The sequence below is a fragment of the Canis lupus genome, chromosome 16, assembly GCF_003254725.2.
Source record: "Canis lupus dingo isolate Sandy chromosome 16, ASM325472v2, whole genome shotgun sequence".
NCBI lineage: Eukaryota > Metazoa > Chordata > Mammalia > Carnivora > Canidae > Canis > Canis lupus.
In genome coordinates, this window is record NC_064258.1 from 24,835,776 (window position 1) to 24,861,426 (window position 25,651).

The following is a 25,651-nucleotide window of genomic DNA, read 5'->3' on the forward strand; positions in this document are numbered from 1 at the left end:
AGGGGGCGGGCGCGCGGGGCCCTCGCCCCGGAGGACAGTCCAGCGGGGGGGGGGGGGGGTCCTGCTGCTGCTGGGGCGCCGGCGGCCCCTCGCCCGGACCCACCCGCACCCGCGCCGGTGCCCCTGCCCCTGCCCCTGCCCCTGCCCCGGCCTGGGCCGCAGAAGGGCCCGCCTCGCCCGCCGCACGCAGCCCCGCAGCCTGGGACACACACCCCCGTGCCCCGAGGTCCGGAGCCAGCGGGAAATGAATGGGGACCCGCTGAAGGCAGACCTGTTGTACGCGGGGTAGCGGGGGCTTTCCCTGCACCCCGTCAGCCTCGCGGCCCCCCAGCCAGCTGTGGATCATCCCCGTGTGGGCAACGGGGAAATTGAGGTTTGGGAACTTGAGTGAGGCACAGCATCAAGTGGTAGAGCGGGGGTCATGCCAGGTCTTCCCGAGCCTGGGTGGACTCTGGCTCCCCGCACATCCCTGCATCACCCAGCCTCTGAGCCAGACACGGGAGGGCACAGGTATGGGCAGGGTTTCCCCCAAGGCCTGGCAGTCGTGCTGGGAGATTATAAGGGAACCCGGGACTCCGGCTTGCACGTTTTATTTCCTTAGCGACACCTTTAATATGTTCGTTCTACCTTTGCTAATGGGTAGTCTGATTGGGTGGCTGGAGACAGTTTGTGAAGCTTTACCCGCACAACTTTCTGGAGAGAAAAATGAAAAACTTCATGAAAACACATGCTGTGGCCCAGGTTTCACTTCTGTCTCTCTGCAGTCGGCGGGGTAAAGGCAGGGGCCACACAGGTGTGTGCACTGGCCGGTGCTGGCACTTCTTTCTGGGAGGCCTGACGGGCTCCCAGGAACAGCATGGTGCTGAGTAGGAAGGAACTGTCAGATGTGGCAGGCCACCCCCAAACACAAGCAGACAGCTCTGTGTCTGGGGCCCTGGCCTACCTTAGTCTTCTGCATGTGCTGCTGCCACACCCCCAGAGAAGGATCTAGAATCTCTTCCTTTGAATCCTGACAATTTGAGGAAACTGCATTTGGCTGCAACAAGACCCCTAGGGAAAGAAATATTATCTTATCTATCTTATCTTAGCACTGTTTACTGATGATTGCTGTTTTCCATTCGTCTATTTATTTTTTAACGATTTTATTTATTTATTCATGAGAGACACAGAGAGGCAGAGACACAGGCAGACGGAGGAGCAGGCCCCCTCAGGGAGCCCGATGCAGGACTCCATCCTAGGACCACAACTTGAGCCGAAGACAGACGCTCAACCACTGAGCCACCCAGGCATCCCTCCATTTGCCTTTTTTAGACATGAATTTTGCACTAAAAGACCCTGAGAAAGCAATTCATGGTGTGTCCCAGGGAAGCTTAGACTGGCTCAAGCACCAGAGGAGGTAAAAGGGGCCCTGGGACTCTCTTACTCGGCCTGAAACTCAGCTGTGCTTGGCCTCCGGAGTTTAGGAAGCCCTCGGTGCTCGTATGTTCAGGCATGCTGACACTTCTTGCTGTGCTTCCGGCCTCTCCCTCCCAGGACACTGGAACCCCCTCAGCTACGTATCTATTGCTATATTCGTATCACCCCACTCAGGAAGTGCAAGTTTAATAATAGTCTGGGTGTCTCAGGTAACCAGCGGTTCACTTTTTCCAAGCAGTCCTGATGAGAACTGGAGGTCCTTCCTTTCCCCTCCATTACTTCCTCCTGAAGTCGGGGCCAAAGTGGGTGCAGCTTCTGAGCACAGGTGGAAGCCTTCCTCCCACCGAGCTGAACTTGAGAAGAAGACTAGGAGCACTAAAAATGATTGGCCCATGGGGCAGGATAGCACATGGGTGAAGAGAAAAACCCTGGAATTAGGCTTCTTGGACTCAAATCCTGGCCAAGCCATGTATTAGCTGTGTAACTTTGGATAAGTTACTTGATTTCTCTGTGACTCATTCGCTTCATCTATGCAGAAGAGACAATAATAAGTGCACCTGCCTCCTGAGATTATTGGGAGGAGCAAATGAGTTAGTCTATGTAAAGTGTCTAATACATAGTAAGGGCTTTAGAAAGACAAACTTGGGGCACTGGATGGTTCAGTCGGTTGAACTCCTGCCTATGGCACAGGTCATGATCTCAGGGCCCTGGGATGGAGTCCCACATCCAGCTCCCTGCTCAGGGGGAAGGCTACTTCACCCACTCCCTCTCCCTCTGCCCCTACACCCTGCTTGTGCTCTCTAACTCTCTCTCTCAAATAAATAAAATCTTTTTTAAAAAAGGCAAACTTATTTTGTTATGAAGGGAAGTTCAGGGACATCACATGGATTAACCAGCTGGGATGCGAGCTGAGGACTTAACAAAATATGTATACACCTTCCTGCCCTCAATGCAGTTGTGAGCAATTTTCTCACAGGTAAACCTAGATTAAAATGAAACTCAAGATGAGGGAGGGGGCAAAGACACAAGCAGACAGCCTTGGTAGGGTACTCAGAGGGGAGGGCAGCTCCTTGGTGTATGCAGGGATCAGGGCCCTGTGGACCGGTTTTCTGGAACACAGTGAACAGCCTCCTTTAGGTCCTCTATCTAGTTTCCTCGAACAGAGAGGCCTCTCTGAGGCTGCCCCACATCCCAGAGACAGGTGAGACTTGGGGAGGGCCAGGAATTCTGCTCCAATTTATCAGAGCCTAGAGATAGTCTGGTTAGTGTTTTGTCATTATTGCCATTGTTGTTTTTCTGGTTAGTGTCTACTCGGGTAAACATTCTAAATGAAATGTGTTGGATTCATTCGGCTCTCTTTCTGCCCTATTGGATTACAGACTGTTCCTGGATTCACCAGGAAATTGCACCTGGGACAGGTTATTGACTTGAAGGTAATTGAATTAGATAGATGGGCAGAGTGGGCTCAGAAGAACAAGACGGTGAGAATGGGTCTCATATTCCAACCAAGGTCATTTGCTCCCTAGCTTAAATATTCCCTGGCACCTGGGAGATGCTCACTAAATGCTAGTGGACTGAATCAAGGAGTGTGTGCATGCACACATCCATGCACAAAAGACCCCTTTATAACCCCATCACTTTGTTTTTCAAGTCATGAGGGCAGGGACCTATATTCTGATTTTTTATTCTATTTCTCTTTGCCCTAGCAGAATCCTGGACTTGAAATAGGACCTCAGCAAATATATTGTACAATTAAACTGAGTGATACACAGTGGGAGTGACACCATTATCTATAATTCACCTGTAAGACACCCTGAGGATCCTGCTAATGTCCTGACTACTCTATACCAGAGAAGACCAAACAAAAATGAAAAGGCCTTAGCAATTGAACTTCACCTCTAACTATATAGGTGACTATAGCCGGTCACTTTATTCTTACCATTGGTTTTTTATCCCCAAAAGAAAGGACTGGGACAAGGCCTGTCTTGGGCTAAATGTGGCCCTCAGGGTTAGAGCTGGGACCTGCCTGGGACCTTTTCCCTGCCATGGATTAACTGTTTGATTGGCAAAGTCATGTGGCTCCTCTCAGCCCCCACACTCTGTCAGGGCTTCCTAGACACCTTCAGGTTTGAAATTGCTGGGGAAGCATCTCAGGGTCAAGGTCAGAGGAAGGGCGTGGGCTTTCATCAGGGAGTCCTGGGCTGAATCCCTGAGTGTTAACTAGCTGCAGAACATGAGCAAGTTATTAACCTCTCCAGACCTCAGCTTCATCACCTCTAAAATGGGGATGATAATTGTGCCTACTTCATTGGTTGCAATAAGGATGGAAAGAGACCACTTTGGTAAGATACCTGCCTAATGACTGGTATTACTGTTGTAATTTCATTATTATAGCACACAAACCACACACACTATTTTGCCTTCCACATCCTAGTCTTGAATGGGCTTTCCTTACCCTCTGTTTATCTGCTTGTCTGTCTGTTGCGAATATTGTGCTTCACTTTCTGGAGTCAGTACTTCAAACAGTCGAGCTGTGTCACATTGCACTATTTTTACCTGCCATGCTCGGCTTTTCATCCTGAATCCTATTATTGTGCTATGGAAGGTACTTTGGGTAGGTGGGACAGATGGGAGACAGATCTCTCAAACACTCTCATTCTTGGTGAATAATTTAGTATTTTTTCCCAATAGTTGAATACAGACAGACTTTCTGATTCAGTAGGTACAGATAGACATTTCTCAGAGGGATTAAACCTTGAGTCTGATTTCTCTGGGAATCCAGCTCATGGAGAAACCAACAGGGCAATCCCCATTTCTAAGATATTTCCCCCACCACAGATGCCTTGCTGAGGAACCATGGGGATTTTAGGGACCTTGTGTTTTCAGCCAAGGGGGATGATGGCCTAGCAGACATTTCATGCTTTGAAGGATTTCCAAAGAGGTAGATTTGGTCCCTGCCCTGAGAAGTAAACAATTTGACTGGGGAGACAGACAAACATGTATTTAAAGTACATTTTTAAAAGAAAAAAAATCAAGCTCCTGTTTCTAGATTTAAAGATGGTAAATATTGTGTATCCAAGGACAGCATCATAAGTGGAGATAGGAGCTGAGTGGACCTGGATTGGAATTAGCCATCTAGAGTGTCAGAGGGCTTCAGGGTCCCATGAATAGTCTAATAATCTGGGCGTGGGCCTGGAGGCAGACACCCTGGGAATGCCACAGGAGGACAAGGAAGAAAGAGGAAGGGGCTCTTCTGCCAGCTGTGTTGAGGGCAGTAAGTGTGTGTATGGGTTTTTTTGTTTTTAAAGATTTGTTTATTTATTTTAGGGGGGGGCAAAGGGAGAGGGAGAGAGTCTTAAGCAGACTCCTTGCTGAGCACAGAGCCCCTGAGACCATGACCTGAGCAGAAACCAAAAGTCTGACACATAACCAAATGTGCCACCCAGACAACCCTCAGGTGCCCCCTGCAAGGTGTGTATCTTGCGAACAGGTGGACACAGAGCTTCGGTTTGAGCTCTCCAAAAGGTGGGGGCCTGGAGGGGCCTGGAATATGAGAGGGTTGGCAGGAAAGCAGAAAATTAGGAAGATCAGCAAGGCAGGGGTGGAGAGGGGTTAGCTGGTAAGTAGAGAAAGGAAGCAACTCTTGTAGTGCAGTACTGGAAGCCCGAGGTGGCAAGAGGGACAGGGACAGCCCTGAAGGGTGCAAGCAGTGTCTGTGAGGCTGCAAAGTACTTTTCTGCCATGGATTGAGTGTTTAATGGACAAAGGCATGCAGACCTGCTCTGGGGAAGGGATCAGGGTTTAATTCTGGACTACTGTTTGAGATTGTGTCTAGGGTGAGCATCAGCAGGCATGTATATTAGTGCCCTGTGGATGCTGTAACAAATCACCACAAACTTGCTGACTGAAAGCAGACATTTATTCTCTGGAGGCCAGAGGTCTGAAATCCAGGTGACACAGGGCCATGCTCCTTCTGGAGGCTTTCGGGGAAAATCTGTTCTTTGCCTCTTCCAGCTTCTGCTGGTCTCTGGCTTCCTTGGCTTGTGGCTGCAGCTCTCTGTTTGCCTCCAGGTCTTTTCATCAAGTTTTCTTGTGAGCATGTGTATTTCATCTTGTATCTTTTATACGGGTGCTTGTCAGTGGACTTAGGACCAACCTTGGTAATCTAGATGGATCTTATCTCAAGATCCTAATTTAATTACATCTGCAAAAGACTCTTTTTCCAAATGAAGTAACACTGCCAGGTTCCAGGGATTAGGGCACAGACATAACTGTTGGGGCCACCATTCCGCCCACTCTGGCATGTTCTCTGAGGAGAGAGCCTAAAGAAAGGAGATAGAGTACCTGGAAGGGAGAAGAAACCACGAGGTATGGGTGGGTCTTCTGGAGGGCTGACATGTCACGTGACAGCTATTACCTATGAAACTCAACCCAGGTATGTGCCACATGTGAAGCACAGAACTCAGCACTTGTGCTGATATGACCATTCTAATAGTCTATATTATTTCCTTTCAGCTTCTTTTTGTTAAGATTTTATTTATTTATTCATGAGAGACACACAGAGAGGCAGAGACATAAGCAGAGGGAGAAGCAGGCTCCATGCAGGGAGCCCGATGCAGGACTCAATCCCAGGACCCTAGGATCATGTCCTGAGCCGAAGGCAAATGCTCAACCACTAAGCCACCCAGGTGACCCTCCTTTCAGCTTCACAGCAAGGGTATGAGAGAGGTCCTACCCCCCAGCTTACAGATCAGGGAAGAGGAATGAAGGTGCCCAAGAACCGTGGGGCTCCTGCTCCAAGGCAGCACCCACTCTGATAGTGTGGTTCTTGTCTGCAGTGTAGACTTGGTTTTGCTGTCCTCGCCTCTCCCTCTGGCTGCCTTTAATGCGGACGCATGTTCTTGGTGGTGGGTCGGTGGTGGTGGCAGAGCAGCGGCTATGGAAAGGAACCTCTTTATTCTCACTCACGAGAGCTCACAAGGGGCATCTGCCAGCTAAGGCTCAGGTTCAGTTGGCAGCAGAGCAAGGAGGTCAAGCTCATGGATCTCAGAGGCGGCCTGTGTGTGTTTGAGTCCAGGCTGTGCTTCTTGCCTGCTGTGTGACTCTGCATGAGTCACTTCAGATGTTGGGGTCTTGGCTCCTCACTGTAAAAGAGGGACCACCATACTACTTCTTTCTTGGGGTTTTCAAAAATGAGGATTAAATGCGTAATGCGTACGTCTGTGGGTATGTAAACAGATCTTAAACGTGAAGTGCCAGTGGGAGCACTTTAGGGTAAAGAACAACAAAGTGAGCTAGTTGCTAATGGAAGCCATCTGCTTGTCATGGGGAAGAAGCTCCTACAAAGCACTCCATTAGAGACCTGAAGCTCTAGCTGTCACCTCAGCCTGGTCCTACCATGCTCTCATACCTGGGGCTGCTCTCCTGAATATCTTCTTTGGTCAAATGCTAATCATGCCAAAATAATAAAAAAAAAAAGAAAAGAAAAGAAAAGAAAATGGTTCTTAGTGCATAGTAAGTGCTGTGTGTTCTATACCTTAAAAAGCAAACCACAAAATAGCGCCCAAGTGCAGGTATTAGGTTGCTTTGATGCCTGCATCTGTGACTCCCTGGGGCCAGGGGCTATGTGATAAAGACTCATCTGTGAGAACAAGGAGCCCCTGGGAACATTGAAGCAGCAAGACCCCAGGTAGGACTGAGCATTTGCGCTTGGCATGGGGTCCCTCTCAAAGACTGGTCTATCCTGGGTCCTAGCCTAGAGTACTTGCTTATAAAGATCCTAAAAAGAAGGGAGGATGGGCTCAAAGCAGCCTCACATTACAGACCTGAGAGCCATCTAGTCAGAGACTCTAGGCCCATCCCAGGCCCAGGTGCCATGATGGGCATGAGTGGGAGTGGGGGGCACCAGGGTGCCTAACAGGAGGGTGCCATGGCTGCCATGGTGACTTGGCCCTTTACCGCAGCCCTGGGTTTGAATGGGATCTTGAAGTCATTACCAGAGCACACACTCACAGCCTGCCGTTTCTCCTCACAGGCCGATGCTGCTACCAGCTTTCTGAGGGCAGCAAGATCGGGGAACTTGGACAAAGCTTTGGATCACCTGCGGAATGGCGTAGACATTAACACCTGTAACCAGGTACGTGGGGTGGGGACGGGCACTCGGTCTCTGAAGAGAAGCTCTTGCCTGTTGCCATTTCCTGACAGCTTTCATCCGCCTCTATTAACCTTTCCCCAGTGGCCTCAAAAATCCCCAAGGGCTTCTGCCTGCTGCAGGCCCTAACCTTGGTGTTTACATCGCAGACGCAGTCCAGGGCCCCACAGAGAGGGACTGATGCCTGAACAGTGTGGGCTGGGCCCAGGCCCCATCCCCTGCTGCCTCTTCCCTCAGAAGTTCCCTTGGTCCCTGCTGCGGTCTTAGAATTTGTGGCCTTTGAAAGAGGGCAGAAGGAGAAGCCTTTGAAGGATGTTGTGTCAGTGGTGACATTAAACCTCCTTTGTCCACAAGCAGCCTTTGTGAGTTCTCGCTGTGCTGAGAAAGAAATAGTGAGGACGCCTCCTTTGCTCTGTCAGGTGTTGATAAAAGCAAGTCTGGCTCGGGCAGAGAGCCACCGTGCCTTGCCTTGAATGTCTTCTCCGGAGGTTCCCGGGGCTAAGCGGTCGGTTTGGCTTCAGGTGGGGGTAGCAGGGAAACCTCGTATGTTCAGGACAGATTGGAGGGCAGAGAGTCAGGTTTGAGGCCAAAGATCTAGGACTTAACTCAACAGAAAGGAAAGTATCATCTAGAAAGAGAACAGGGCTGTATCTTGGGCTCATGGATTGGATGACTTTGGTCAGGTTTGTTTGGTTTGACCAGCCAGTTAAATTGTGCTAATTCCATTTCTAATTTAGAATACATTTACCAATTATAACTTTTTTTTTTTTTACCATTTTAGCCACTAAATTATTTTTAATTGTGGTGAAATACATATAACATAGAATTTACCATCTTAATCATTTTTATATGTCTAGTTGAGTGCGATAAAGTACGTTCATATTGTGGGAGAACTGTGACCACCATCCAGTCTCTAGAATTCTCTTCATCTGCAGAACTGAAACTCTGCATCTGTTAAACGGAAATTCCCGGGATCCCTGGGTGGCGCAGCGGTTTAGCGCCTGCCTTTGGCCCAGGGCACGATCCTGGAGACCCGGGATCGAATCCCACATCGGGCTCCCAGTGCATGGAGCCTGCTTCTTCCTCTGCCTGTGTCTCTGCCTCTCTCTGTGTATGTGTGTGACTATCATAAATAAATAAAAATTAAAAAAAAAAAAAAGGAAATTCCCCATCCCTGCCACCGCCAGCCCCTGGCCACCACAACTCTACACTCTGTCTGCATGAATCTGACTGCTCTGGGTCCCTCCTACAAGTGGAATCACACAGCATTTGTCCTTTTCATTTAGTGGAGTGTCTTCAGGGCTCGCTTGCATTGTAACGCACTAGAATGCTTTCCCAGGGCAGATTCCCAGAAGGAGAGTTAACTTTTCCAGGCAACAGTGCCTCTGTCCCCCTGCCTTCTCACTACCCTGCCTTCTCACCACCCGTCCCCTCCACCTTGTCCCCTCCACCTTGCTTAAAATGCAACATACCACTTGCTCTCTCTCTCTCTCAGGGAAAGACCCCATTTGGACTCAGTTGGTCCTCCATGGTGTAAATCCATAGCTAAGAGATCAGAGTGGTTGGAGCAGGTGATGTGAGATAGGACATCAAAGCAGGTGTGGTATGAAGCCCATGGCAGCGAACTTCAGGGGAGACTAGCATGTGGCCTGTGCTTGTGTCACAGACAGGGTAGGGGCAGCAAACCCTCCTCCTCTCCCCCCTCCACCCAAGTATACCCACACACAGTGAGGACATCTTCAGTGACTCTAACCAAACACAGAGCCCAGGTATGGCCTTTGGAAAACAGATTGAAACTATGAACCCATTTCTTTCAAGGGAAGAGGATATAGGAGCAAAGTATGGAGGCAGGGAGTGAGTTCGGGGATCGGAGGGGCTCCGGAGGGGCTCCTGGCTTTCACACTGCACCTGGCAAACAGCTGGAGTTGTGTTGTCCTAGCTGGCGACAGGCGGGGGGATTGCTCTCTCTGTCTACCTGGAAAGTTCTGAGGCTTCTACAGCTTAAATGCAGAGGAGGGCCTCTCTGCAGTGCAGCTCTGCCTGAGGAGCACCGAACCTTCAGAGGCCTTCCAAGGGTTAAGATGCCAGCTCTCAGAGGAATCCATTTAGCAGAAATGGGGACAACTGGATGCTCATAAGCCTTGAGCCAGGGCTTATTTTCAGTGCGAAATTGGAAGATTTTGATGACACCTGGGAAATGGCTTTGTCCTGATTGGTCTCCTGTTGGTGAGGCCCTGGGTGTAACTGGCTCGTCCCCCTGCTGTCTCTCCTCAAGGCACCCCCAGGGTTCAGCTTGGGCTCAGAGAGCAGCAGGCACCGAGGCATTTTTGCCCTGTATGACACTGTTTCCGATGGGCTCAGTGCCCGGGACAGGTCGCACTTAACCCTTTGAGGACCAGAGGGATGCTCCTGTCTCAGGCTGGCCTGCAGTGCCGGCTAAGCCTGGCCTCCTTTTTGAGAGAACACAGCTTCAAGCACAGAAATGAATGTCAGAGTGGAGGAAAGGGAAGGATTCAGGGGCCTGCAAAGCCAGTTGGGGCTGGCTTATCCCCAGAGCTCCCAGCAGGTCTCCCACTCTGCAGCTGCAGACAGCACCCTGGGAGGTGCTCTGTGCTGCCAGCCTCATGCTGGCTCTGGAGGGTGGCTGGCCTTGTGCTCTGGAGTGAAGAAGGGCAGGGAGGGAAGGACAATAGTAGCCTGAACTGACGCCCTCATTAAACCCATTAGTGCAGCCACGGAGACAGTGCTGTTGCTTTACAACGCTCACAGGGCTGGCATCATAATGGACTAGAACTTGCTTCTCCCCAGAACATGTGTTCATTGTTTTGAGATGATAAAAACAGGCTCCTGTCCCAGGGCCATGGCTTGAGGATGTGCTGCTTGAATCTTTGGAGCTGGTGGACTATAAGAACAGTAATATAGCAAATGCTAATCCTTATATAAGTAACACACTTTCAAATAGTATGTTTTATGGAAAGAAGAAGTGCTGCTTGCCATAATAGGAAGTCATTACTCTAAGCAGTGTGAAAAGAGGAACTCTTGGCTTATGTAAGAGACATCTGAATATTCAGGGCAGTCTCCTTAATGCATGGATTATGTCTACTAATTTTTATCGTCATCATTCTTATATTTATAGAAAATAACAAATTCACACATAAGGACACGCATCATCTGTGCACCAGTATCTTTGCATGAATGCCTGATACTTTCATTTATCTAAGCAGTATGCAGGCCTTAGATCCACGTAGCTAGTCTTCCCATATATTTCTGCATGTGGATGGATTTGACAGTATAAAGAAGAGTCCCAGTCCTCATCTTCTCTGAACTGTAGTCTATGGGTAGGGAGAGCATCAAATAATCACGTGACTAGAGAGGCAAACCAAAGTGGGTTCGGAACTGTGAAGGAAAGGTGTAGGATTTTTTGAGAATATATGAGACTTGCCCTAAAGTTGGAAGTCAGAGAAAGCTACCATGAGGAAGAGATAGTTGAGGTAAGGGATGAATAGAAGTTAACACTGTAAAGGAAGGAAAGAACATGAAAGAACATTCCCATCATCGGGGCATCTGGGCAGCTCAGTTGGTTAGGTGTCCAACTCTTGATTTCAGCTCTGGTCATGATCTCAAGTCATGAGACTTAGCTGGGAGTCTGCTGAAGATTCTCTCCCTCTGTCCCTTCCCCTGCTCTTGTGTGTGCATGCTCTTTCTCTCAAATAAATACTAAAAAAAAAATCTTAAAAAAAAAAAAAACATTCCAGTCATAGAGAACAGCCTGTGCACAGTTCCTAAGGCAGGACAAAGCACAGATAGTTTAAGGAAGGCCAGAGTGGCTGCAGTGCAGAGGCAAGAGGCTCCAGATGAGGCTGGAGAAGTGAATTTGGGATTGTGCTGGGCCCTGTAGGCAGGGGTGGTAGTCACTACAGTCAGCTGAGATAGCCTGTCCCAGGGCCAGAGCAGTATGCACACCGGTGTGCACACATCGTGTGTGTGTGTGTGTTTGTGTGAGGGTATGTTCACCTGCTGTGCCACACTGTAGTTGCTGATTGAGGGGAAGAAGCCAGGGGAAGGGACAGAGTAATGGCTCTTGGAGGTATTCCAGGGATCTCGGAGGAATGGAGGTAGTTCAGCTTTTAGCTACCTGAGCAGCTGTTTCTGTGTGTCTACCCTGCTTACAGAAGCTGTGTTAAGGATTCTGATCTTTATCCCAAGAGCAGAGGGAAGCCAACCACAGATTCAAGCTCAGGAGTGACGTGATCAGAGGTGTGTTTTAGAGGATCATTTTGGCTACTGTGTAGATGGAAGGCCCCGGGGGTCGAAATGGGGAGGCCAGTTCTGGACAGTCACATTAGCCTGGGAGAGAAATGTCGGGGGTTTAGATAAGGGTTGTGGCTGTGGCGATGAAACAAGGGGAACAGACCTGGGTGGTGAATGGCATGGGAGAAGGTCGGGGAGGAGACTTGGAGAACAACCCTCAGACGTCTGCCTTGTGCAGGGGGTGGAGGGTGGCACCACTCACTGAGATGAGGAACGCTGTGGTGGACTCTGAAAGAGTGAGGACTCGAGATCAGAGCTGTGCAGAGATCCTGCTAGGAGACTTTCAGGAATCTAAGGGAAGATATATAGTAAGCAATTGGATATTTATGCCTGTAACTCAGATAAGAGGTCCAAACCAAAGATAGATATTTGGAAGTAACTCAGCATTCGAGGAAGTCAGATGCTGGCACCGGCTCATGAAAACAGGGAGAGAGACATGTTGAATATAATCCCACCAGTGTCTTTGTGGGGGTTAGTCCACATGTATTCATTAAATACCTACTTTGTGCCAGGTGCTATTTTGGGCACTAAACAAGATAGACAAAATAGATAAAGTCTGTGCTCCTGTGGCATTTATATGCTGGTAGAAAAAACAGTCTAGGGACACCTGGATGGCTCAGTCAGTTAAGCATCTGCCTTTGGCTCAGGTCATGATCTCAGGGCCCTGGGATGGAGCCCCACAGTTGGGCTCTCTGCTCAATGGGGAGTCTGCTTCTCCCTCTGTCTGCCACTCCCCCTGCTTGTGCTGTCTCTCTCTCCACCCCCTGCCCCAACAAATAAATAAAATCTTAAAAAAAAAAGGCAGTCTATAACCAAGAAAATGAGCAAATGTGTAAGGTCAGCTAATGAGAGGTAGCATGGAGGAGAAAAGTAAAGGTGCCTATTTCCCATGGGGTAGTTAAGGAAAGCCTCTCTTTAGAGAGGCCTTCTGAGAGACTCACAAGAAGTAAGGGAGAACCATGTGGTTTCTGAGGAAGAGCAATCCTGGGAGGGGGGGAAACAGGTACAAAGGCCCTGGGGCAAGAGTAAGCTTGCTGCTTGGGGAACAGCAAGGACAGTGTAAAATGCACTATAAAATGCTGCAGTAAAATGATCAAAGGGAAAAGTGCTAAGCAAGGAGGTGGGTGAAATTGCTGAGGCCAAATTGTGAAAGGCTTGCAGGCCTTTCACATGGTGAGGACTCGGGTTTTTACTACAAAGATGGTGAGAAGTCATTGAAAGGTATTACATGACAGATGCTCAATCTGATTAAGGTTTTTGTTTTTTGTTTTTTTAATTTTTATTTTTTATGATTTTATTTATTTAAGAGAGAGAACACACACACACACACACACACACACACACACACACACGAGAGAGGGAGGGGCAGAGGGAGAAGCAGATTCCCCACTGAGCAGGGAGCCGGATGCGGAACTTGATCCAAGGCAGGCCCCTGGGATCATGACCTGAGCCAAAGGCAGATGCCCAACTGACTGAGCCACCCAGGTGCCCCGGGTTTTTCCTTTTTTTAAAAAAAAGGTGTTTTTTTTTTGTTTGTTTGTTTGTTTTTTGAGAGAGAGAGAGAGAGCGCAAGCTGGGGGCACTGCAGAGGCAGAGGGAGAAGCAGACTCTCCGCTGAGCAGGGAGCTGGACATGGTGCTCAATCCCAGGACCCTGGCATCATGATATGAGCTGAAGGCAGATGCTTAACCAACTGAGCCACCCAGGTGCCCCTCAGTTTAGGTTTTTAAAGGATCGCTCTGGCTTCTGGGTAGAGAATCGACTGGAGGCACAGAGATGGAAGCAGGGAGGCTGAGGCAGTGGACCGGGTAGATCCAAACCATCCATGGTGGCTTGGAGTAATGGGAAGACAGTGGAGGTGGTGAAGCCAGAGGACTCGCCTCCCTAGGCTTTGGGAGTGTTGTTGCCCTGGCTTGTGGCCTCAGCACACACCTCACAGGGCCGTGTAGGAGCCAGGGTCCACCTGCTCAGCCCAGGACTGGGGCACATGGCACATAAGCTTCATATGTCCGATTTCCAGAATTCTGACTTATATCAAATCAAAATATTTTATTATGGAGGCTGTAAGCAATAAAAAACATATTTTCTGGGATGAACCAATTGACTTTACATATTTGCCGGTTAGCCAAATAAAAAGAACAGAAGAAGAGAGCAAGTTAGGGAATCTGTTTTCCTGAATTCCTAGAATTGTCAGGTGCTTGGGGAACACAATACTCCACTGGAAACCACAAGCTATAATTCCATGGGCAAAAACCCTGTTTTGAGTTTTCCATTTTTTTATTTTTAAAAAAGATTTTATTTATTTATTTATTTATTTTATTTGAGAGGGAGTGCTCATGAGAGAGCACAGGGGGAGGGGCAGAGAGAGAGGAAAAAGCAAACTCTGCACTGAGCAGGGAGCAGGGCTTAATCCCATGACCCTGAGATCATGACCTGAGCCAAAACCAAGAGTCAGAGGCTTAACTGACTGAGCCCCTCAGGCCTTCCTCTCTTCTGTTCTTATAACTTTACCAAACACTGGCTCAGCTGGCCTTCCTAATAGGAAATAAAGTTACTTACGACCCCAGAAGAAAATGTCATGCCCAAAAGAGAAGCCAAATTGTCCACAGTACTGGCATAAGGCAAAGAGTTAGGAGAGGTTTCCAGGAGCGTCCCAGGGATCCTCTGTCCCCTTGGCCTATCTTGTTTATCTCCACAGTACTGAGAGCCACCAGACTTATTATGCATCTATGTGTGCGTGTCTCTTCATCCATCCCTGTTTCCTCCACTAAAATGTAGGCACTCAAGGAGAGAGGACTTTATTTTATTTGGTGCTCCTCATCAAGATTCATCGACATATAGTATATCCTCTATAAATTCAGTCAGTAGATGCTAAGCCTGTTGTTCCCACCAATGATTCAAGTGATGTATTTGACACTTCACCCATCTGAGTGCCGTCACTGTTTTAAAAACTTAAATTAGGGCGGGGGGTGGGGGTGACTGGGTGACAGGCACTGAGGGGGGCACTTGATGAGATGAGCACTGGGTGTTATTCTATATGTTGGCAAATTGAACACCAATAAAAAATAAATTTATTAAAAAAATAAAGACTTTAATTTTTTTTGAGAGGGGGAGAGAGAGAAAGAGAAGGAGCAGTGAGAGAGAATCTTATTCAGGCTCCGTGCCCAGTGCAGAGCCTGTTTGCCTGATGTGAGGCTCGATCTCACAACCCTGAGATCATAGACCTGAGCTGAAATCAAGAGTAAGGTGCTTACCCGACTGAGCCACCCAGGTGCCCCTGTGTGTTGTCACTTTTCAGAGCATTGTGAAATAGTCATGTTTAGGAATAATGACACTCTTGCATGCTGGGGATTCTGATTCTGGCACAAGCCCCAGCAGTCAAGTATGTGGCAGTATTTACTGAAGTATCAGAAACTTGACCATCTGAATGATCACAAAAACGTAAATGATTTCCAGTGCTAAAACACAACCAACAAAAGCATGTGAAACCATTCTAGTTTTACTGATGTTCTCTGGGTTTCCACATGTATGTTCCATATGAATGCCATTACTGCTGGGTACTGGTTTATCCTGAAGGCAAAAGATTTTAGGCATTTTGAATAAATGGAGCCCTGGTACAAGTAGTTTTGGCTACAGAGTAATCTTTTCTATGGTGGCCGCATGCCAAATCTTCTGATTAGTATTTGTTGGGCTTTGGCAATTGTGATGATTGCTACCTTTCTAAATTAAAGAGCCTTAGAGCCAGGAGGAGGTCATGACATTCAGCTTTCACTTTATAACTCAGAAAGCTGAGGTCTAGAGGTTACTTGGAATATCTTCTGAGCTTTATGAGTTTGGATTCGATCAGCTGGTGGTAGGAAGATCATCTTAAGTTTCTCTGCAAACTCATTTATTCCACAAACGTGTATTATGACCACTTCCAACGAATGCCTAAGCTCCTTGTTAGAGACTAAATTCATTCATCCCCTTCTCTTGAAGAATTCAGAGGCAGGGAAAGGAAGTCCATCTTGTAAATAGAAGGTTACAAATTGAGTGAATGAGTACAGGATATTTTCATTCAGCTGTGCATTTCCTGAACAAATGTTTATTGAGCTGCTGCAGTATGCCATGTGCCGGCTTCTCAAAGGGGAGTAAGTCTGAGTGCCTGCTCTCACTTTACTTCTTGGTCTGGGGAGTGGCTAAAATGCCAATGAGTCAAAGATGCTTTGAAGGAAGAGTAAGAGTTTGTCAGGTAGAGAAATGGAAATGGAAATGGGGTAGAGAAATTGCAGTGGGAAAGAAGAGCCAGGCAAAGGCAGGATGGAGGGCATGGGGCAGCGGGAGATGGGTGATGAGGATGGTGGTTGATCAGGCCAAGGGACTACTTCTATCTAGATCAGTGTGGATATGGAGTCTGTTACTTTCCTCTGTCATCTTTTCCTTAGGAACTGTTGACAGAGATGGTATTCAGCTACACAGTTCCCTGACTCTGCCTGTAGCCACCCCCAACTCACCCAGACAGCCTCCCCACGTGATCAGAGGAGACTATCAAGCCTCTTAAAACTTGCTGCCATGGTGCAGCTTTGGATACCAATGAAGGAAGGAAAAGGATGTATGATTGCAGCCCCAGCATGGGAAAGTGCTGTTCAGTCAGAAAGACTGCCATTGCAGTCGAACAAGAGAAGCAACCACATTCCCCTGTGCCTGGTACCATGGATCCTTCTGGTTCCTGTTAGAGAAGGCAGTCAGTGAGAAAGATGGGACTTGGAAAGCCCCACCCCCTGGATTAATTTAAATAGGTAAATTGCCTTTGCATCTCAGCAGAAATAAGCTATTTGATGTTTATCTGGGTAATGATCATGACTAATTTGTAGTTTTAAAGTAAGTTGATTACTTGTCATGAGTCAGACTGACCCATGGTGTTTAATAATGAGATCCCAGCTCCGCAGTGGGATCCTTGCCCTTCCCAGCCATTCCCCAGTGACCTCACTTCACCTCCTGACATTGGTGGAGAGGCAAAGAGGGGAAGAGTCTTCCAGAACAAAGGCCAGGGGCTCCCAGCTCTCAGCCCGGGTCTCAGCACTCTGCATGTCACTCATGGAGCTGAGCCCATTACTCCTCCGGGAAGGCCCTCCCTGAGCTGTTTTCATTTCCAGTTTGCATTTCTCCTCCATTAAGGAAGAGTTGACCAACCGGCTCAGTGACATGAACAAGGAGGCTTCTGGGATCCTAGGGACCAGGAAAAGGGTGAATGGCATCATTAAGAATGATCTGGAACACATTTTAAGGAGAGTCCGCCCTCCACACTCCACTTTAGGATTTGACTGCTATGGATGTACAATATGAAGAACAGATGTGATATCCTTAGTCTTGAGAGCCTGAGAAAACAAGATAGCCCTGTGTGTGTGTCAGGTTCCACGAGCCCTTACGGAGTGTGTGCTATGTGCCAGGCCCCGTGCTAGGACCTAGGATCTGATGGTGAGGAACACCTAGGACCTCAGAAAGTTCCACTCTGAGACACACAGACACAAGAGCAGATAAAAGCCATTCCACAGGATGAGGGTCCCTGAGAGATTATCAGTGAATGCCCTGGGGACGAGGTTAAGACAACAGTTCACTTTGGGGAAGCTGGAAACAGGATGTCATGGTGTGGCAAAGACCAAGGGACAGGAAAACTCATGTAGCAAAATGACATTTGATCTGGGCCTTAAAGGAAGATTTGCCTCTCTGGTTATTATGGGAAATGCTAAACACAATTCCAGTTCTTTCTCATTGGAATAGACTAAACCTGTGAATTTGCCTGGGATAATTCCTCATTTGATTTTGAATTTTTTTGCCATAAGTGTCTTTGTTGTTTTTGACAACAGTGTCCCTGATTTTAACCGTTTTGTGATTTTTAATTTAGCAACAAAATGACTTCACGGTAGTTGTTTAAAAATGTAAATTATAGAAATATGTAAAGTCCTCTGTAAGTTTCCCCACATACCCCCCACTCCCCCAAATCACTGTGAACAGCTTGGTGTGAATCTTGTTGTGTCTTTTCCTGCGCAGCTCTCCACGCACATCTTAACTGTTTGCTGAGAGCTGTTGCATAGCTTTCCTGTGGAATTAGGAGAAAGCCAGGGGATCAAGACAATTCTATCATTTTGAAAATACAGAGACTGAGGCCTGGGAGGTGAGGGGACACATCAGGAAGACAGCATAGAGGCCTCACCTCCTTCTCCACTGTCCTGGCCTCTGACCCCCTCCCTCACTGCCCTTCTTCTGAAGGTCTGGCTCTTCTAATCTTTTTAAAGGAATGCCAAGGTCTCGGACATAGAAACTCTTTCTAGTCCACAGGAGATATTCTTAGCTGCTGAGCTGAATTTGAGAGTCCCTGTCTCTCATTAAGTTGAGCTCACACTTCCTGCTCTGGGCTCCCAGGGGGCCTTCAGCCCCTGCAGTGGATTGGATCTGCAGCAGGACCAGGGTGCTGCTCAGTGCAGGTGTGTGCACCTTGCGTCCGGGGAGTAGAGAGAGGTGATCCGAGTTGACTCATCTCTCAGGGCTCTGATTAGTGTGGGTTTCTTTCTATTTCTTTTCTTTCCAATTTTTTTAAGATAGTAAAAACCATTCAAGTGTTTTCCCTCCCATGAATACCTAGTACACGGGATCTTAGCTACCTGGGTAGGAGAGCTAAATCTAGGTTGTAATGAAGCAGAGGAGGGCCAAGGGCTCAGAGCTGGTCTTGGTCCTTTCCATCTGCACCACCCATTTCTGAATTTGGGCTGATGCTCAGTTTCTGCTCCCGTTCTACCTTCTGGGTCCTAGGACAAGTGCAGGCTGACAAAGGAGATTGGGGTGATTTTCTACCAGGATTCTGGTCATTACTTCAGCTCTTCTTGGCTTCTGGTTGATTGGATTCCAGGATCCTAGATTTTTAGCAGACCTTTCCCACCAAGCAGACTCTGGGGAGCTATTCGATAGCTGGGTGAGACAGAGGAAGCAGGTGGGATGGCCTGGGGTGGTTGCATTCCGGGGCTTCCATCTTGGAATAATCTCCGACCTCTGGAGAAACTCATACCTCACGGGTCCTTCAGAAATAGGAGGATCTGCATGCTCAGCTCCTTTCTGGCACTGAGTCGGTAGGCATGCAGGAACCCTAACGGGCCCCTCATGTTCTCCCACCATAGCCAGAGCCCAGAGTTCCCCACCACACTGGTCCCTCCTCCCAAAGCCTCTTCTCTTCTACCACTACCTTTCTTTGCTAACATTTTAAATACTTTTGAACCTGTAAAAGAGTTGTAAGAACAATACAAGGAATTCTTATATCTCTGTCACCTAAACTTTTTATTACCATTTTACTGTCTGCTCTTCCTATTTATCTAGAATATATACTATGTATGACATAACTCCCCATCTGCCCCAAACATTCCAGTGAGTACCACTCAAAAGTAAGGGCACTTTCCCACAGAACCACCCTGTAGGCCTCCAAAGCAGGGAATCAGCACTGATGCAAAAAACCATCCACAGACTCCATTAAAAATTTTGCTGAATGTCCAAATAATGAGAAATTGTTCTCCTTTGCACCCTCTCCTTCCTTTCCTGCCTACCCCCAAGCATCTCCCTTCTCTCTCTCTCTCTCCCTCCCTCCCACCCGCCCTTTCCTAAGAGTCTATTCAGACTACATTTAGTTGTCATTTCTCATCCCTCCTTCAGTATGGAATGCTTCCTCAAGTCTTTGCCTGTCTCACATGTTTTTGACAGTTTCCATTCTATAGTTTGAACCTCAGCTGTGTGTCTGTCTGCTCATGTTTCCTTAAGACTAGACCAAGCAGTGCATTCTTGGCAGGATACCCTAGAAATCATGCTCCCTTTCCACCCTTGGTGATGTTCATTTTGGTCATCTGTTGGTATCATTGATTTTTCCCTTGATCATTGATTAGTAATTTGTGTGTGATGGTATGGGGAGCATATTCTGATTCTGATAGAATGCCCAATATCCTGTTCTTCATCAAACTTCCAGCCACCAGCCTTGGCATATGTTGATAACTTCTACCCATATCAGCTGCTACTATGATTGTTCCAGAGAGTGATTCTCCATCTCTGTCTTTTCTATGACATTCATTAGCTGGCATCCCACTGAAGGATGAGCTTTTCCTCCTCCCTCAATGATTTATTTTTTTCATTCTTTGTTTATACCAGTTCAGACTCATCATGGGTCCTATTTTATTTGATGGGTCATAAGCTGTTACTCTCATGATTTGTTTGATGTGCAGTCCAAGTGAGGCCAGTAGAAGTGCTCTCAATAGGCTGGCTTCTTTGTTCTTTAATGTGCCCTTTAATGTACCTTGAGCATTTCTTTCCTTTCTGGCACCTGCTATCCAGGGTGGTTTTGTGCTTTGCCTGCCTCAGCTGTGGATCAGCCATTTTTTCAAGGTCTGTTTTAGTGAAAAATGGTATTTAGATACCAAAATCTGGTCACTCGATGTGTTCATTGCTACTTCTCGTCATGTGTGTGTCCATACATCTCTCTAGTTCTGCATTTATCTATGTATATATATTTTTTAAATCCATGTGATCATGCCAGTGCTTACAGGTCTACTCCAACACCTCAGAGTTCCTTTTTGAGGCCTTCCTCTTTCTATGTTTGTAAATCCCTGTAGATAGTAAGGAGCCTGATTCTCACTGACTCCCATCATCCTCAGTGTATTGACCTGTTTGCTCATGTAACAGTCTCCCAACCACTGGAGCAGCCCCCTTCTCTTTCTCAGAGCAGACACACTGCCACCAGCACCTCTGCAGGGCACCCCTTCTGGTTCACTGCCCTGCTTTTTCAGATGCTGACACCTCTGAGCTAGAAGGGGGAGGGAAGGGGAACAGAGGGGAAGGTGGGAAGACTCCCATTCACTTTTGATCTCTTTTCTGTTTGGGCTAAAGATTTAATGCAGGCAATTTGGGCAAAGGAACCAAGATTTATAGCATTCCAGTGCTGTTTTTGGCCAGGAGCTTCATTCACTTCCTCATATAGTCAGACCATAGTGATAGTCACCCCTCTTTCCTTTTCTACCATCTCATTTTGGTCCTCATCCTCTCTGCCTCTGATCTCCATAGTCTGCCTTTCTTTCTTCTCTTTCTCTTTCTTTCTCATCAGTCTCAGGATTTGGAGTAGGAATGGTGACACCCCCCCTTTTTTTCTTATCTCCACAAGCCCTGTTTATTTTTTCTATTATTTTTAAAAGATTTTATTTATTTATTCGTGAGAGACACACACAGAGAGAGAGGCAGACACAGGCAGAGGGAGAAGCAGGCTCCCCGAGGAGAGCCCAATGCAGGACTCGATCCCAGGACCCCAGGATCACGACCTGAGCTGACTGCAGATGCTTAACCACTGAGCCACCCAAGTGCCCCTCCACAAACCTTGTTTATTTTTTTATTTTTTTTATAATAAATTTATTTTTTATTGGTGTTCAATTTACCAACATACAGAATAACACCCGGTGCTCATCCTATCAAGTGCCCCCCTCAGTGCCCATCACCCATTTACCCCCACCCCCCGCCCTCCTCCCCTTCCACCACCCCTAGTTTGTTTCCCAGAGTTAGGAGTCTTTATGTTCTGTCTCCCTTTCTGATATTTCCCACACATTTCTTCTCCCTTCCCTTATATTCCCTTTCACTATTATTTATATTCCCCAAATGAATGAGAACATATAATGTTTGTCCTTCTCCGATTGACTTACTCCACTCAGCATAATACCCTCCAGTTCCATCCACGTTGAAGCAAATGGTGGGTATTTGTCGTTTCTAATGGCTGAGTAATATTCCATTGTATACATAAACCACATCTTCTTTATCCATTCATCTTTCGATGGTACACCAAGGCTCCTTCCACAGTTTGGCTATTGTGGACATTGCTGCTAGAAACATTGGGGTGCAGGTGTCCCGGCGTTTCATTGCATCTGTATCTTTGGGATAAATTCCCAACAGTGCAGTTGCTGGGTCATAGGGCAGGTCTATTTTTAACTCTTTGAGGAACCTCCACACAGTTTTCCAGAGTGGCTGCACCAGTTCACATTCCCACCAACAGTGTAAGAGGGTTCCCTTTTCTCTGCATCCTCTCCAACATTTGTGGTTTTCTGCCTTGTTAATTTTCCCCATTCTCACTGGTGTGAGGTGGTATCTCATTGTGGTTTTGATTTGTATTTCCCTGATTGCAAGTGATGCAGAGCATTTTCTCATGTGCGTGTTGGCCATGTCTATGTCTTCCTCTGTGAGATTTCTCATGTCTTTTGCCCATTTCATGATTGGATTGTTTGTTTCTTTGGTGTTGAGTTTAATAAGTTCTTTATAGATCTTAGAAATTAGCCCTTTATCTGATACGTCATTTGCAAATATCTTCTCTCATTCTGTAGATTGCTAGAACTCACACAGCAATTTGGTAGCGTGGCAGGATACAAAATCAATGCCCAGAAATCAGTAGCATTTCTATACACTAACAATGAGACTGAAGAAAGAGAAATTAAGGAGTCAATCCCATTTACAATTGCACCCAAAAGCATAAGATACCTAGGAATAAACCTAACCAAAGAGGTAAAGGATCTATACCCTAAAAACTATAGAACACTTCTGAAAGACATTGAGGAAGACACAAACAGACGGAAAAATATTCCATGCTCATGGATTGGCAGAATTAATATTGTGAAAATGTCAATGTTACCCAGGGCAATCTACACGTTTAATGCAATCCCTATCAAAATACCATGGACTTTCTTCAGAGAGTTAGACCAAATTATTTTAAGACTTGTGTGGAATCAGAAAAGACCCTGAATAGCCAGGGGAATTTTAAAAAAGAAAACCATATCTGGGGGCATCACAATGCCAGATTTCAGGTTGTACTACAAAGCTGTGGTCATCAAGACAGTGTGGTACTGGCACAAAAACAGACACATAGATCAATGGAACAGAATAGAGAACCAGAAGTGGATCCTGAACTTTATGGTCAACTAATATTCGATAAAGGAGGAAAGACTATCCACTGGAAGAAGACAGTCTCTTCAATAAATGGTGCTGGGAAAATTGGACATCCACATGCAGAAGAATGGAACTAGACCACTCTCTTGCACCATACACAAAGATAAACTCAAAATGGATGAAAGATCTAAATGTGAGACAAGATTCCATCAAAATCCTAGAGGAGAACACAGGCAACACCCTTTTTGAACTCAGCCACAGTAACTTCTTGCAAGATACATCCACAAAGGCAAAAGAAACAAAAGCAAAAATGAACTATTGGGACTTCATCAAGATAAGAAGCTTTTGCACAGCAAAGGATACAGTCAACAAAACTAAAAGACAACCCACAAACCTTGTTTAGATTCTTATTTCCTGTTCTGTTTCAGGGCTGCAGACTTCCAAATACATAATGTCAGTGATCTTGTTTCACAAATATGGATCAGTAATAGAGCAGTTAGAAGTCACAGGTGTACAGGCTGGATGTTATTTGGAGAATTAAACTTCTGTAACATAGAGTCAAATCTTTATCTTCTCTGAACAGATATAGCAAACTAATAAAGAACCTGGATTGAATAGGAAAGTAGAACATCAAATGTAAAAGCCTAGAGGTATAGCCCTTTATGTGTATATCCTTGTCCTTATTATGGGCAAGATCTTCTGATTAACCAATTGACCAATTGACCAATTAACCATTAACTTTTACTGACCACATGAAGGCAATGTTACTTAGAAGCCCCTCTCCCCCACCTCTCTTTTTGTTCATTCTGGGGCCTTCAGACTTCTTTCCTATCCTACCACTGCTCTTGGCTTATTCCTCCCAAGATTCCAGTCCTTTCCTTCTCCATAAAAAGCCTCCCCTGGCCAGTGCTCCATTGCCTCTGGGTCTGGCTGATGGCAGCTAACTAATCTAATGAGCTAAACCAGTAGGTGTTCATGAATTTAAAAACTCATGGTTCCTGGATACTACCTAGGCATGTTAGCTTAAGTCCTCTAGAAACACACTGCTTGGCTCAAAGAAAGAGGATGAAAAAGTGAGTTTCAGAACACATGGTGGGGGTGGGGGAAGGAGGTGAGCCTCAAGGTCCCAACCTGGGGGCTGCCTGCTCTGCGGGCATGGGGCCAGCCATGTTTGTGGGTAAAATAAACAGCCATGAGAAAAGGAGGTAGAAGGGTTTGTGTCCACATGGGAAGGGAAGCAGCAGCTTTTGAGATGTTCTTACAGTTTTCAGAGATATAACATCTCAGGGCACCATAGCTTTTCTATTTGAAACCATCCTCTGCATTGGACAGGAGGAGTTAAATTCCTTATGACATGTCTACTGTATTTGTACATTTAGAAATCAATTAGTGTAATTGGGGCAATCAGAGATGCTAAACAGAGGAACAATTTACTGAGAACAAATGTCTGGAATTGTGTATTTTGCCAATGGAATTTCTCACAGTTGGTACAAGAAAATACTCCAAATTAAATCATTCAGGCTGAATGTGACTTTTTTCCCTCTTCTTAAAAATGTTAAAAGAAACACAGCCTGGCTGAGGTCTCCTCCTCCTCCTGTTGGACAGATTGCCTCTCACAAAAATCCTCTAGGTTGACATTATACCTGAAAAAGAGCAAAGGCAGATGAAAAACTCCAGGTGTGTGTGCTCAGCATGGACATTTTTGTCATACAAGATCATAAAACGGTTGTCTGCTCTAGTGGGACCATGTGAAATGAGATCATATGGGGCCAGGTGTCCCTAGAGACTTAGTATAGGGAGTATGTAGGATGCAAAAAGCTTCTAAGAACATTATTCCTATCCTGACAATGAGTAAGGCCTTGAATACCTACAAAATTATAATTTATCCTGAGCCTTTCACAGGGCTCAGATCACATTGTGCAACCAAGTTAACTGAATTCCAAAGAGGGGTAAACCCCTCCAAAGAGAGGGTCACCATTTTAGCTGTGGCAGAGTATGGGAGAAAGAAACAGCTATGGTAAATCTTAACAAATTCTTAAAGGTCAGTATGAAGTGCAATGTGTCTGGAACCACAGGCCGCCATTGAGTGTTCATGAGAAATGTTGGGATAAGTCAAGGGACCAGAGAGAATCTCCCAGGATGGCAAAGGAATACAGGAGGCACTTGGTGGCTTTGGAGGTAGAGGTCGAGGCAGGAACAGAAAAAGCCTTGCCTGTTTCCCCAGATTCTTCCCTCATGTGAAGCAAAAAAACAAACTCTCTCACCTTCAGACCATAGGCAAAAATCCATTCTTCGTGGGGAGGAACAGGAACAAACTACCTCTGCCCCAGGACACAGCAGAGACCCAGTGGTGCTATAGGAAAGGTAGAGACAAAACTACTGTTCACCTGGGGGAGGGCAGGAAACTGTCCTGGCTCAATAATTGTTTTGTACCAGTAATGAACAGAGGTCTGCTACTGCTGGAGGAAGAGGAAGAAACTCCCACTCAAGACCAAGTAGAAAGATAAGCTAGGTCTTGCTGCCTACAGAGACAAGAGGAAAAAGTGCTCAAAACAAGAATCCTCGGGCACCTGGATGGCTCAGTAGTTGAGCATCTGCCTTTGGCTCAGGTCATGATCCTGGGGTCCTGGGATTGAGTCCCGCATTGGGCTCCCTGCAGGGAACCTGCTTCCCCCTCTGCCTTTGTCTCTGCCTCTCTCTGTGTGTCTCTCATGAATAAATAAATAAAATATTTAAAAACAAAAAATAAAAAACAAAACAAGAATCCTCCTTTGAGAGCCAGGTGCAAGACCTTTTGAGGTATTGGTTGTAAGACTAAGTCTGGGCCAAGACAAGGAGAACTTC

At 46.7% G+C, this 25,651-nt stretch overlaps 1 protein-coding gene across 1 annotated transcript in view; it reads left to right on the forward strand.

Moving 5' to 3' along the window:
• Positions 1–25,651, forward strand: part of ANK1 (ankyrin 1) — a 216,623-nt gene that overhangs the window by 109,500 nt on the left and 81,472 nt on the right. Inside the window, 1 exon segment of the mRNA XM_025440516.3 lies at positions 7,451–7,552. Within this exon segment, the coding sequence (XP_025296301.3) occupies positions 7,451–7,552 (102 nt within the window).